Below are 13,798 nucleotides of genomic sequence, written 5' to 3'. Positions count from 1 at the left end.
CAAACATACATTATCTAAAAACATTTTAGATAAGATAAGGAAAAAAAGCTTCATCAGCAACATTTTATATTGGCAAATTTCCAATGAAGTTATTTACATAAAGTTATTGGCAAATGAAAAAAGAAAATGACATCATAGTCATGTCTGGCAAATTTCCAACATATATTATCAACTACTATTCTATACAAAGAAAGATAACTCCAATTGAAAATTAATTGCTATTGCACAATATTGTGCAATTAGATATTTCTTGCTATTGTGCAATACTGTGCAATTGAAAATTTCTTGCTATTGCACAATACTTGATATGGAATCCTGATTTGGACCAACTTGAAAACTGGGCCCATAATCAAAAATCAAAGTACATATTTAGATAAAGCATATCAAATAAGCCAAAGAATTCAATTTTTGTTAAAATCAAACTTAGTTTAATTTTGGACCCTTTGGACCTTAAAGTAGACCAATTTGAAAACTGGACCAAAAATTAAGAATCTACATACACAGTTAGATTTGGCATATCAAAGAACCCATTTATTCAATTTTTGATGAAATCAAACAAAGTTTAATTTTGGACCCCCATTTGGACCAACTTGAAAACTAGGCCAATAATTAAAAATCTAAGTACATTTTTAAATTCACCATATCAAAGAACCCCAAGGATTTATTTTTTGTTAAAATCAAACTAAGTTTAATTTTGGACCCTTTTGACCTTAATGTAGACCAATTTGAAAACGGGACCAAAAATTAAGAATCTACATACATAGTTAGATTCGGCATATCAAAGAACCCCAATTATTCAATTTTTGATGAAATCACACAAATTTCAATTTTGGACCCTTTGGGCCCTTATTCCTAAACTGTTAGGACCAAAACTCCCAAAATCAAACCAAACCTTCCTTTTATGGTCATAAACCTTGTGTTTGAATTTCATAGATTTCTATTTACTTATACTAAAGTTATGGTGCAAAAACCAAAAATAATGCTTATTTGGGCCCCTTTTTGGCCCTTAATTCATAAACTGTTGTGACCTCAACTCCAAAAATCAATCCCAACCATCCTTTTGTGGTCATAAACCTTGTGTTAAAATTTCATTGATTTCTATTTACTTATACTAAAGTTATTGTGCGAAAACCAAGAATAATGCTTATTTGGGCCCTTTTTTGGCCCTTAATTCCTAAACTGTTGGAACCAAAACTCCCAAAATCAATCCCAACCTTCCTTTTGTGGTCATAAACCTTGTGTCAAAATTTCATAGATTTCTATTCACTTAAACTAAAGTTTTAGTGCGAAAACCAAGAAGATGCTTATTTGGGCCCTTTTTGGCCCCTTATTCCTAAAATGTTGGGACCAAAATTCCCAAAATCAATCCCAACCTTCCTTTTGTGGTCATAAACCTTGTGTTAAAATTTCATTGATTTCTATTCACTTTTACTAAAGTTAGAGTGCGAACGTATAAAAAGCCCAAGAATTCAATTTTTGTTAAAATCAAACTAAGTTTAATTTTGGACCCTTTTGACCTTAATGTAGACCAATTTGAAAACGGGACCAAAAATTAAGAATCTACATACATAGTTAGATTCGGCATATCAAAGAACCCCAATTATTCAATTTTTGATGAAATCACACAAATTTCAATTTTGGACCCTTTGGGCCCTTATTCCTAAACTGTTAGGACCAAAACTCCCAAAATCAAACCAAACCTTCCTTTTATGGTCATAAACCTTGTGTTTGAATTTCATAGATTTCTATTTACTTATACTAAAGTTATGGTGCAAAAACCAAAAATAATGCTTATTTGGGCCCCTTTTTGGCCCTTAATTCATAAACTGTTGTGACCTCAACTCCAAAAATCAATCCCAACCATCCTTTTGTGGTCATAAACCTTGTGTTAAAATTTCATTGATTTCTATTTACTTATACTAAAGTTATTGTGCGAAAACCAAGAATAATGCTTATTTGGGCCCTTTTTTGGCCCTTAATTCCTAAACTGTTGGAACCAAAACTCCCAAAATCAATCCCAACCTTCCTTTTGTGGTCATAAACCTTGTGTCAAAATTTCATAGATTTCTATTCACTTAAACTAAAGTTTTAGTGCGAAAACCAAGAAGATGCTTATTTGGGCCCTTTTTGGCCCCTTATTCCTAAAATGTTGGGACCAAAATTCCCAAAATCAATCCCAACCTTCCTTTTGTGGTCATAAACCTTGTGTTAAAATTTCATTGATTTCTATTCACTTTTACTAAAGTTAGAGTGCGAACGTATAAAAAGCCCAAGAATTCAATTTTTGTTAAAATCAAACTTAGTTTAATTTTGGACCCTTTGGACTTTAATGTAGACCAATTTGAAAACGGGACCAAAAATTAAGAATCTGCATACACAGTTAGATTTGGCATATCAAAGAACCCCAATTATTCAATTTTTGATAAAATCAAACAAAGTTCAATTTTGGACCCTTTGGGCCCCTTATTCCTAAACTGTTGGGGACCAAAACTCCCAAAATCAAACCCAACCTTCCTTTTATGGTCATAAACCTTGTGTTTCAATTTCATAGATTTCTATTTACTTATACTAAAGTTATGGTGCGAAAACCAAGAATAATGCTTATTTGGGCCCCTTTTTGGCCCCTTATTCCTAAACTGTTGGGACCTCAACTCCCAAAATCAATCCCAACCTTCCTTTTGTAGTCATAAACCTCGTATTTAAATTTCATTGATTTCTATTTACTTATACTTAAGTTATTGTGCGAAAACCAAGAATAATGCTTATTTGGGCCCTTTTTTGGCCATTAATTCCTAAACTGTTAGAACCAAAACTTCCAAAATCAATCCAAACCTTCCTTTGTTGGTCATAAACCTTGTGCCAAAATTTCATAGATTTCTATTTACTTAAACTAAAGTTATAGTGCGAAAACCAAGAAAATGCTTATTTGGGCCCTTTTTGGCCCCAAATTCCTAAAATGTTGGGACCAAAACTCCCAAAATCAATCCCAACCTTCCTTTTGTGGTCATAAACCTTGTGTTAAAATTTCATAGATTTCTATTCACTTTTACTAAAGTTAGAGTGCGAAAACTAAAAGTATTCGGCTGACGACGACGGCTACGCATACGACGACTCCAACATGATACCAATATACCACCAAAAAAAGTTTCAATTTTTGCGGTCGTATAAAAACGGCAATAAATGAAAATATTGATACTTCTAATTTATAATGAAAATTCAAATAAATATAATTTAAATAAGCAATGAATTAGCATGTTCACCATTCCTTGTATGGAGGGATAAAATACTTCCAATCGCCTTACACTGTACAGCGTAGACACAGTTTGTAATGGTGAAAGTTCCTCCATCGTTCAGTTTTCATCCATGGAGATCCCTGTCAATACTGTGCAATTGAAGATTTCTTGCTATTGTGCAATACTGTGCAATTGAAAATTTCTTGCTATTGTACAATACTTAATATAATAATTTTGGATCCTGATTTGGACCAACTTGAAAACTGGACCCATAATCAAATATCTAAGTACATGTTTAGATTCAGCATATCAAAGAAGCCCAAGAATTCAATTTTATTAAAATCAAATTTAGTTTAATTTTGGACCCTTTGGACCTTAATGTAGACCAATTTGAAAACGGGACCAAAAATTAAGAATCTATATACACAGTTAGATTCGGCATATCAAAGAACCCCAATTATTCTATTTTTGATGAAATCAAACAAAGTAAAAATAATTTTGGACCCTTTGGGCCCATTATTCCTAAACTGTTGGGACCAAACTCCAAAAATCAATCCCAACCTTCCTTTTATGGTCAAAAGCTTTGTGTTGAAATTTCATACATTTCTATTTACTTAAACTAAAGTTATAGTGCGAAAACCAAAAGTATTCAGACGACGACGACGCTGACGGCGCCAACGTGACACCAATATACGACCTAAAAATTTTCAATTTTTGCGGTCGTATAATTACCTTGACCAAAAACTTTAACCTGAAATGGGACAGACGGACAAACCAATGAATGAATGGACGCACAGATACATACACATAATGCCCATTAACGGGGCATAAAAAGTGTGTAAAACTTTAATGATTACTTTATCATGCTGGATCTCAGATGACCTTAACTTTAATGATTACTTTATCATGCTAGATCTCAGATGAACTTAACTTTAATAATTACTGTATCATGCTGGATCTCAGATGAACTTAACTGTAGTGATTTCTTTATCATGCTGGATCTCAGATGAACTTACCTTTAATAATTACTTTATCAGGCGTAATCTCAGATGACCAACCTGTAATGATTACTTTATCAGGCTGGATCTTAGATGAACTTACCTTTAATAATGACTTTATCATGCTGGATCTCAGATAAACTTATATTTAATGATTACTTTATCATGCTGGATCCCTTTGATGATTACTGTATCATGCTGGTTCTCAGATGAACTTACCTTTAATGGTTACTTTATCATGCTGGATCTCAGGTGAACTGACCTTTAATGGTTACTTTATTATGCTGGATCTCAGATGAACTTACCTGTAATGATTACTTCATCATGCTGGATCTCAGATGAACTGACCTTTCATGATTACTTTATCATGCTGGATATCAGATCAACTTACCTTTAATGATTACTTTATCACACTGGATCTCAGGTGAACTGACCTTTAATGATTACTTTATCATGCTGGATCACAGACCAACTTACCTTTAATGATTACTTCATCATGCTGAATCTCAGATGAACTGACCTTTCATGATTACTTTATCATGCTGGATCTCAGATGAACTTACCCTGAATTATTACTTTATCATGTTGGATCTCTGACCAACCTACCTTTAAGGATTACTTTATCATGCTGGATTTCAGGTGAACTCACCTTTAATGATTACTTTATCATAAGGGATCTTACCGTTATGATAACTTTATCATGCTGTATCTAAGATTAACTTACCTTAAATGATTACTTTATCATGCTAGATCTCAGGTGAACTGACCTTTAATGGTTTTTTTATTATGCTGGATTTCAGATGAACTTACCTGTAATGATTACTTTATCATGCTGGATCTCAGAAAAATTTACCTTTAATGATTACTTTATCATGCTGGGTATCAGCTCAATTTATCTTTAATGATTACTTTATCCTGCTGGATCTCAGGTGAACTGACCTTTAATGATTACTTTATCATGCTGGATCGCAGACCATCTTATATTTAATGATTACTTTATCATGCTGGATCTCAGATGAACTTATCAGTAATGATTACTTTATCATGTTGGATCTCAGATGAACTAAATAATTACTTTATCATGCTGGATCTCAGATGAACTTGATTACTTTATCATGCCTGATCTCAGATAAACTTACCTTTAGACTCATTGTCAACTAATTTTAGGAAGGCTTGGGAGGCCTGCCTAAGATCACCTCTTGCCCACAGCACGTAAGGAAAAACTAGGTCAAAAGATTTGTCAGCAAATACAATGTCATTTTCCTTGGAATCCCTTGAACATCTGAAAAATAAACATAGATAAGCATTCTGTGAGTATTGCATGGCAATAAATAGTCTCCTATCAGTTAACAAGATGCTCCGCAGGGCACAGCTTTATACGACCCCAGAGGTCGAACCCTGAACAGTTGGGGCAAGTATGGACACAACATTTAAGCTTGATACAGCTCTGAATTTGGATTATGATTAAATAGTTGACACAACATAGGTTTCTGACACAGTATGAATGTGATCTAAGAACTTAAACTTAAAAATTTTAAATTGGACATTTTCCTATTATGGTCCAATATCCAAAATCCAAATATATGGTTAGATTCAGCAAATCATAGAACTCCAAGAATTCAATTTTTGATGAAATCAAATAATGTTCAATTTTAGACCCTTTAGACCTCAATGTGGTCCAATTTCATAATCAGGCTAAAATATTAGAGATATAACAGTCATTCCCAAAAAATGGGTACAATTCGAATGTAGACACTGTTAAAAAATAAATTTCAACTGAACAGAGAGAGAGTGTTGTTTTCTTCTGTGTCTATATCTAGTCTGTCATTTTTTTTAATTTTTACTTACACCATTTTAGTTGTTTTCTAGTTTTAGCATTTTTTGTAAGACAAGGTAAGTATGAACGTATCGGAGGTTAGTGTTGTATAAAGTCATCTTAAAAATTGCATTAGAGAAAAACACAAGATTTAAATCCAGGCTCATGTGAAATGGGTTACATTTACCACCATAGCAAACTGATTTATACGTATTATTCTGTATATATTGAAAGCAAATACCAATTTTAAGGTCTGAATTATTATAGTGTTTAAAAAATAATTCAAATAAGTAGTTTTCACAACTTATTTAGTAATACATTAAAACTAATGAAATGTTATGCTGTATAATATTTTAGTTTCATAATACAGCTTTCCAGGAAAAACCCTATTATTTATGTTTTGAATCACTTGTATGTTTTTTTTATGCTTGTGTTAATCCACACCCCCATCTTTGTTACGGAGGTTGATATCAAACCAGTATCTGAATGCTGATATATAGTAACGCTTAACTCTTTAATGCTAGCTTTTCTAAACAATTTATTGACATTACAAAATAAAAAACTGTTTTCTATCAAGTTATATGTTTCTTTTAGTCAAATGGACTTGTTCTTGTCAAAATCTTCGTAACGATTCATGAACTTTCACTCAAAAATATGTTTTACCTAAACCGAATACTGTTCAACTTAATTTTATTAGCTCTATACAGATAATGTCATCTTCCTTCACACCATAATGTATGTATTATACTCAACTATGAAGTTTTAGAGTCAAAATAGTTTCATTTCGAAATTTCTATCCTCCGTAACGACATTTAAAACCTCCATAACGGACAATTCCAGTTCTTACCAACAGCAAACATATAAATAAATGTAAATATTGGAATTAAATGACAAACAAGACAACAGAATTAAACATGTTTCTTAGTAAATTGTTATCTAAAAAGAGTAAAGTCTTGTTAGAGAAAAAAAACTTTTTTTCCTTAAATTTCTATCCTCCGTAACGTAAATCAATGATGTCGTCTATGATTGACATCACCTTTTGATTTTTATTAGTGATAATTGATGAACTGATTTGGTATCTATAACAATGTACAAGAATTTAAATTGGTATGATCGTGTTTACATGCATCTTTAGATTTTTTTTATTTGCATAACCTCCGTTACATTGATGAGTCCTAAATAATCTTGAAAATGTTTGCCATAAACCGCTGTTAAAGTTATGATTGTCGTCGTAATTACACAAGTTGTGTTGTAGACTATTTTAAATCTAAGAAAATGGCTGATATAACGTTTATTAAACATTATAATGTTGCTCACATAATAGGGAAAAAACAAGTTAACCTACCTTTCCCAAAACAACATTTTTTTTCTCAAAATCTGTATTTTGTTTGTCTGTTTTCTTTATAATAAATTATGTCTGCTACAAAAATGACTTTCGGCGGTGTCGGCAGCCGCTGATACTGATAAAAAAGTCTGACAACTTAACTATAAATAACTGCGTCACGGAGGTTATTTAAACGGAGGTTAGTTTTATTTTATTTACATTATACATGGAAATATGTAACAATATTGTTGAGTTGCTTTCTCAAAACTGATTATTGATAAGCTTTATGGGTGCTTTCAATGAAATAATCATCATTTTGATTTCTTCTTGGTTAGTGCGTTCCAAAATACGCGTTACGTAGGTTGGATTCTTATATGCGACAATCGAAAAAAGAGAAAGAGAAGATTTTTTTTAAATTTTTCGTTTCATTGCAATAAAAGTTAAAGGCAGGATTTTAAAATTTGATGGATCAACTTAGCTTAAAGTCACTTTGGGTATGATTTCCAATCATATAAATATGTTTTGACTGTACCTAAAGATATGTTACGGTAGGTTATACGCTTATCGGCGACATTGGTTTAATGGGTAAATCAAAGTGTATATTATAACTTTTGATTCTAAAATATTTTTGTGGATAAAAATCAATATAGTGTCAAATAAAAAAAGCAAATCTAATCATGATTTAGATGAAATAAAGTATTTTAATTCACACCAATATTTGGAGTTTTTCTTGGCGACATTCGGAATTCGTGTGATTTCCGTATATTGAATAGAAATTCACACAAATATATTAACGATATACATCACAAAAGACTATAATTTTATTTTAGTATACTTATTAATCACTTAGAACACGAAAAAGATTATCTGTGACATATGTTAAGCTTGCATTTTGTGGTTATTTGCCGGCGACACTGAAATTTTGTAATTGTACCCATTTTTTGGGAATGACTGATAAATACATCGACCCTGATTGTCATCAACTTGAAAACTGGGCCTATTATCAACCAGATGCTCCACAGGGCGCAGCTTTATAAGACCGCAGAGGTTGAACCCTGAACGGTTGGGGCAAGTATGGACACAACATTCAAGCTGGATTCAGCTCTAAATTTGGATTGTGATCAAATAGTTGACACAGCATAGGTTTCTGACACAGAATGAAAGTGGACTAATGAATTTAATTTTTTTTTTTTTTGCCTTAGAGCAATTCACTATGCTGTTGAATATAAATCCTCTCAAAAAAATGTTGGAAGCAATTTTCTTTTTATTTATGAAATCTGAAATGAGAAAAATTGAACACCCCCCCCCCCCCCCCCCCAATTTTTTTTCACATGCCCCTTTCCCTTATTCTAAAACTGATCTCAATTCAAATTCAAATGGAGTATGCAACAATAACTACTCATTTAAATACATCATAAAATATTAAAATGTAAAATAAAGTGCTTGTTATCACTGAATGGTAAAAATTGTTTTAATTTATCAGTTGGTAGTAAAAGTGAATATACATTGTGTATTGTATAAAACAATGATTTAAGGATGTACTTAGGTGAGGTTTATAGGTAAAAATAAATAAATTAAGAAATTAAAATTGATACTATAAGCTGGTAGAGCATCAATTAAGGATAACAATAAGCTAAAAATATTGATAGGTCATAGACCTATTTTTCGAGATATTTGAGATTTACAATATGGCTGGAAAAGGCTGACTCGGACCTTTACCTTATATTTGCATTGGTATTATTTGGGTCTCAAACCAAAAGAAATAAAATCAAGAATCTTCTAAAATTTTGGTAAGTGATCTTTCATGGGCTATTAAGTCTTATATGAAACAAGAGTGCACACGCTGAAATGTCTCGCCTTCTTTACTAATCATTGATATTATGTTGATAGCCCTAAGTATAAAGCTTTATTACAACTGTCTCATAAACTTAACATTAACCAAGATAACTAAACAAAGACCAATGAACCATGAAAATGAGGTCAAGGTCAGATGAACCATGCCAGGCAGACATGTACAGCTAACAATGCTTCTATACAATATATATAGTTGACCTATTACTTATAGTTTAAGAAAAATAGACCAAAACACAAAAAATTAACACTGTGCAATGAACCGTGAAAATGAGGTCATGGTCAAAAGAAACCTGCGCTACTGACATAAAGATCATAAAATATTTCCATACACCAAATATAGTTGACCTATGGCATATAGTATTAGATAAATAGACCAAAACTCAAAAACTTAACTTTGACCACTGAACCATGAAAATGAGGTCAAGGTCACATGACATCTGCCCGCTAGACATGTACACCTTACAATCATTCCATACAACAAATATAGTAGACTTATTGCGTATAGTATGAAAAAAACAGACCAAAACACAACCAGGTGCTCCGCAGGGCGCAGCTTTATACGACCGCAGAGGTCGAACCCTGAACAGTTGGGGCAAGTATTGACAAAACATTCAAGCGTGATACAGCTCTGAATTTGGATTGTGATCAAATTTTTGACAATACATGGTTTTTTTTACACAAAACAAATGTCAAGATTTTACAAATCAATTAAAGATTTCTTCTTCAAACTTTTTAAATCTAAAATTAAATAGTTGACACAGCATAGGTTTCTGACACAGAATGAATGTGGTCTAATGAACTTAAAAGTTTTTTTTTTGCCTTTGAGCAATTCACTATGCTGTTGAATATTAATCCTCTCAAAAAAATGTTTGAAGAAATTTTCTTTTTATTTATGAAATCTGAAATGAGAAAAATTTAAACCCCCCCCCCTTTTTTTTCACATCCCCGTTTCCCTTTTTCCAAAACTGATATCAATTCAAATTTCTAATGGAGTTTGCAACAATAACTACTCTTTTAAATACATCATAAAATATTAAAATGTAAAATAAAGTGCTTGTTATCACTGAATGGTAAAGATTGGTTGGTAGTAAAAGTGAATATACATTGTTTATTGTATAAAACAATAAAAAAAACTTCATCAGAAACATTTTATATTGGCAAATTTCCAATGAAGTTATTTCCATAAAGTTATTGGCAAATAAAAATAGAAAATGACATCATAGTCATGTCTGGCAAATGTCAAACATACACTATCTAAAAACATTTTAGATAAGATAAGGAAAAAAAGCTTCATCAGCAACATTTTATATTGGCAAATTTCCAATGAAGTTATTTACATAAAGTTATTGGCAAATAAAAATTGAAAATGACATCATAGTCATGTCTGGCAAATTTCCAACATATCTTATCAACTACTATTCTATACAAAGAAAGATAACTCCAATTGAAAATTTATTGCTATTGCACAATATTGTGCAATTAGATATTTCTTGCTATTGTGCAATACTGTGCAATTGAAAATTTCTTGCTATTGCACAATACTTGATATGGAATCCTGATTTGGACCAACTTGAAAACTGGGCCCATAATCAAAAATCAAAGTACATATTTAGATAAAGCATATCAAATAAGCCCAAGAATTTAATTTTTGTTGAAATCAAACTTAGTCTAATTTTGGACCCTTTGGACCTTAATGTAGACCAATTTGAAAACTGGACCAAAAATTAAGAATCTACATACACAGTTAGATTTGGCATATCAAAGAACCCATTTATTCAATTTTTGATGAAATCAAACAAAGTTTAATTTTGGACCCCCATTTGGACCAATTTGAAAACTAGGCCAATAATTAAAAATCTAAGTACATGTATAGATTCAGCATATCAAAAAAGCTCAAGAATTCAATTTTTGTTAAAATCAAACTTAGTTTAATTTTGGACCCTTTGGATTTTAATGTAGACCAATTTAAAAACGGGACTAAAAATTAAGAATCTACATACACAGTAAGATTTGGCATATCAAAGAACCCCAATTATTCAATTTTTGATGAAATCAAACAAAGTTTAATTTGGACCCGATTTGAACCAACTTGAAAACTGGGCCAATAATCAAAAATCTAAGAACATTTTTAGATTCAGCATATGAAAGAACCCCAAGGATTCAATTTTTGTCAAAATCAAACTAAGTTTAATTTTGGACCCTTTGGACCTTAATGTATACCAATTTGAAAACGGGACCAAAAATTAAGAATCTACATACACAGTTAGATTCGGCATATCAAAGAACCCCAATTATTCAATTTTTGATGAAATCAAACTAAGTTCAATTTTGGACCCTTTGGGCCCCTTATTCCTAAACTGTTGGGACCAAAACTCCCAAAATCAAACCCAACCTTCCTTTAGTGGTCATAAACCTTCTGTTTAAATTTCATAGATTTCTATTTACTTAAAATAAAGTTATGGTGCGAAAACCAAGAATAATGCTTACTTGGGCCCCTTTTTGGCCCCTAATTCCTAAACTGTTCAGACCTCAACTCCCAAAATCAATACCAACCTTCCTTTTGTGGTCATAAACCTTGTGTTTAAATTTCATTGATTTCTATTTACTTAAACTAAAGTTATTGTGCGAAAACCAAGAATAATGCTTATTTGGGCCCTTTTTTGGCCCCTAATTCCTAAACTGTTAGAACCAAAACTCCCAAAATCAATCCCAGCCTTCCTTTTGTGGTCATAACCCTTGTGCCAAAATATCATAGATTTCTATTTACTTAAGTTATTGTGCGAAAACCAAGAAAATGCTTATTTGGGCCCTTTTTGGCCCCTAATTCCTAAAATGTTGGGATCAAAACTCCCAAAATCAATCCCAACCTTCCTTTTGTGGTCATAAACCTTGTTTTAAAATTTCATAGATTTCTATTCACTTTTACTAAAGTTAGAGTGCGAAAACTAAAAGTATTCGGACGACGACGATGACACCGACGACGACGCAGACGACGACGCCAACGTGATAGCAATATACGACGAAAAATTAAAATTTTTGCAGTCGTATAAAAATCTAAGTACATGTTTAGATTCAGCATATCAAAGAAGCCCAAGAATTCATTTTTTTGTTAAAATCAAACTTAGTTTAATTTTGGACCCTTTGGACCTTAATGTAGACCAATTTGAAAACAGGACCAACCAGATCCTCCGCAGGGCGCAGCTTTATACGACCACAGAGGTTGAACCCTGAACGGTTGGGGCAAGTATGGACACAACATTCAAGCTGGATTCAGCTCTAAATTTGGATTAATATATATATTGTGATTAAATAGTTGACACAGCATAGGTTTCTGACACAGAATGAATGTGGTCTAATAAACTTAAAATTTGTTTTTTGCCTTTGAGCAATTCACTAAGCTGTTGAATATTAATCCTCTCACAAAAATATTTGAAGAAATTTTCTTTTTATTTATGAAATCTTAAATGAGAAAAATTGAACCCCCCCCCATTTTTGTTTACATCCCCCTTTCCCTTATTCCAAAACTGATCTCAATTTAAATTACTAATGGAGTTTGCAACAATAACTACACATTTAAATACATCATAAAATATTAAAATGTATTTTTGTTAAAGTCAAATTAAGTTTAATTTTGGACCCTTTGGACCAATTTGAAAACGGGACCAAAAATTAAGAAGCTACATACACAGTTAGATTCGGCATATCAAAGAACTCCAATTATTCAATTTTTGATGAAATCAAACAAAGTTTAATTTTGGACCCTTTGGGCCCCTTATTCCTAAACTGTTGGGACCAAAACTCCCAAAATCAATCCTAACCTTCCTTTTATGGTCATAAACCTTGTGTCTAAATTTCATAGATTTCTAATTACTTATACTAACGTTATGGTGCGAAAAACCAAGAAAAATGCTAATTTGGGATCATTTTTTGGCCCCTAATTCCTAAACTGTTGGAATTAAAACTCCCAAAATCAATCTTAACCTTCCTTTTATGGTCATAAACCTTGTGTTTAAATTTCATAGATTTCTATTTACTTATACTAAAGTGATAGTGCCAAAACCAAATGTCTTCGGACAACGATGACAACGACGCCGCCAATGTCATACCAATATACGACCAAAAAATTTTTAATTTTTGGGGTCGTATAAAAATTAATTGTAATAGAATGAAATTCTAACTTGATCTATAACTTGTTATGGTGTAAACTACATAAAAATATAAAGTCAATATCTTCAAGCATAAAATACATTGCTTTGCTGAGAACAGTTGGATACGCCTGCAGAGGTTCAACCCTGAACAGTTGGGGCAAAAATGGACAAAACATTTAAGCGTGATACAGCTCTGAATTTGGATTGTGATCAAATTTTTGATATTATATGGGTTTTTTACACAAAACAAATGTCAAGATTTTACAAATCAATTAAAGATTTCTTCTTCAAACTTATTTAAATCTAAAATTAAATAGTTGACACAGCATAGGTTTCTGACACAGAATGAATGTGGTCTAATGAACTTAAAAATTTTTTTGCCTTTGAGCAATTCATTATGCTGTTGAATATTAATCCTGTCAAAA

The 13,798-nt window shown here is 31.9% G+C and overlaps 1 protein-coding gene across 4 annotated transcripts in view; it reads right to left on the bottom strand.

The window, feature by feature from the left end:
• LOC143042883 (uncharacterized) overlaps positions 1 to 13,798 on the bottom strand; it is a 69,299-nt gene that overhangs the window by 40,686 nt on the left and 14,815 nt on the right. For all 4 annotated transcript variants that reach the window (XM_076215378.1, XM_076215377.1, XM_076215379.1 and 1 more), the window contains exon 4: positions 5,371 to 5,513. In XM_076215378.1, coding sequence (XP_076071493.1) covers positions 5,371 to 5,513 — 143 coding nt within the window. The remainder of the gene's footprint in view (positions 1 to 5,370; positions 5,514 to 13,798) is intronic.

This window comes from Mytilus galloprovincialis, chromosome 8 (assembly GCF_965363235.1).
Source record: "Mytilus galloprovincialis chromosome 8, xbMytGall1.hap1.1, whole genome shotgun sequence".
Lineage (NCBI taxonomy): Eukaryota > Metazoa > Mollusca > Bivalvia > Mytilida > Mytilidae > Mytilus > Mytilus galloprovincialis.
Note: the sequence above shows the minus strand (reverse complement) of the source record. Positions and strands in the feature narration are given on the sequence as shown.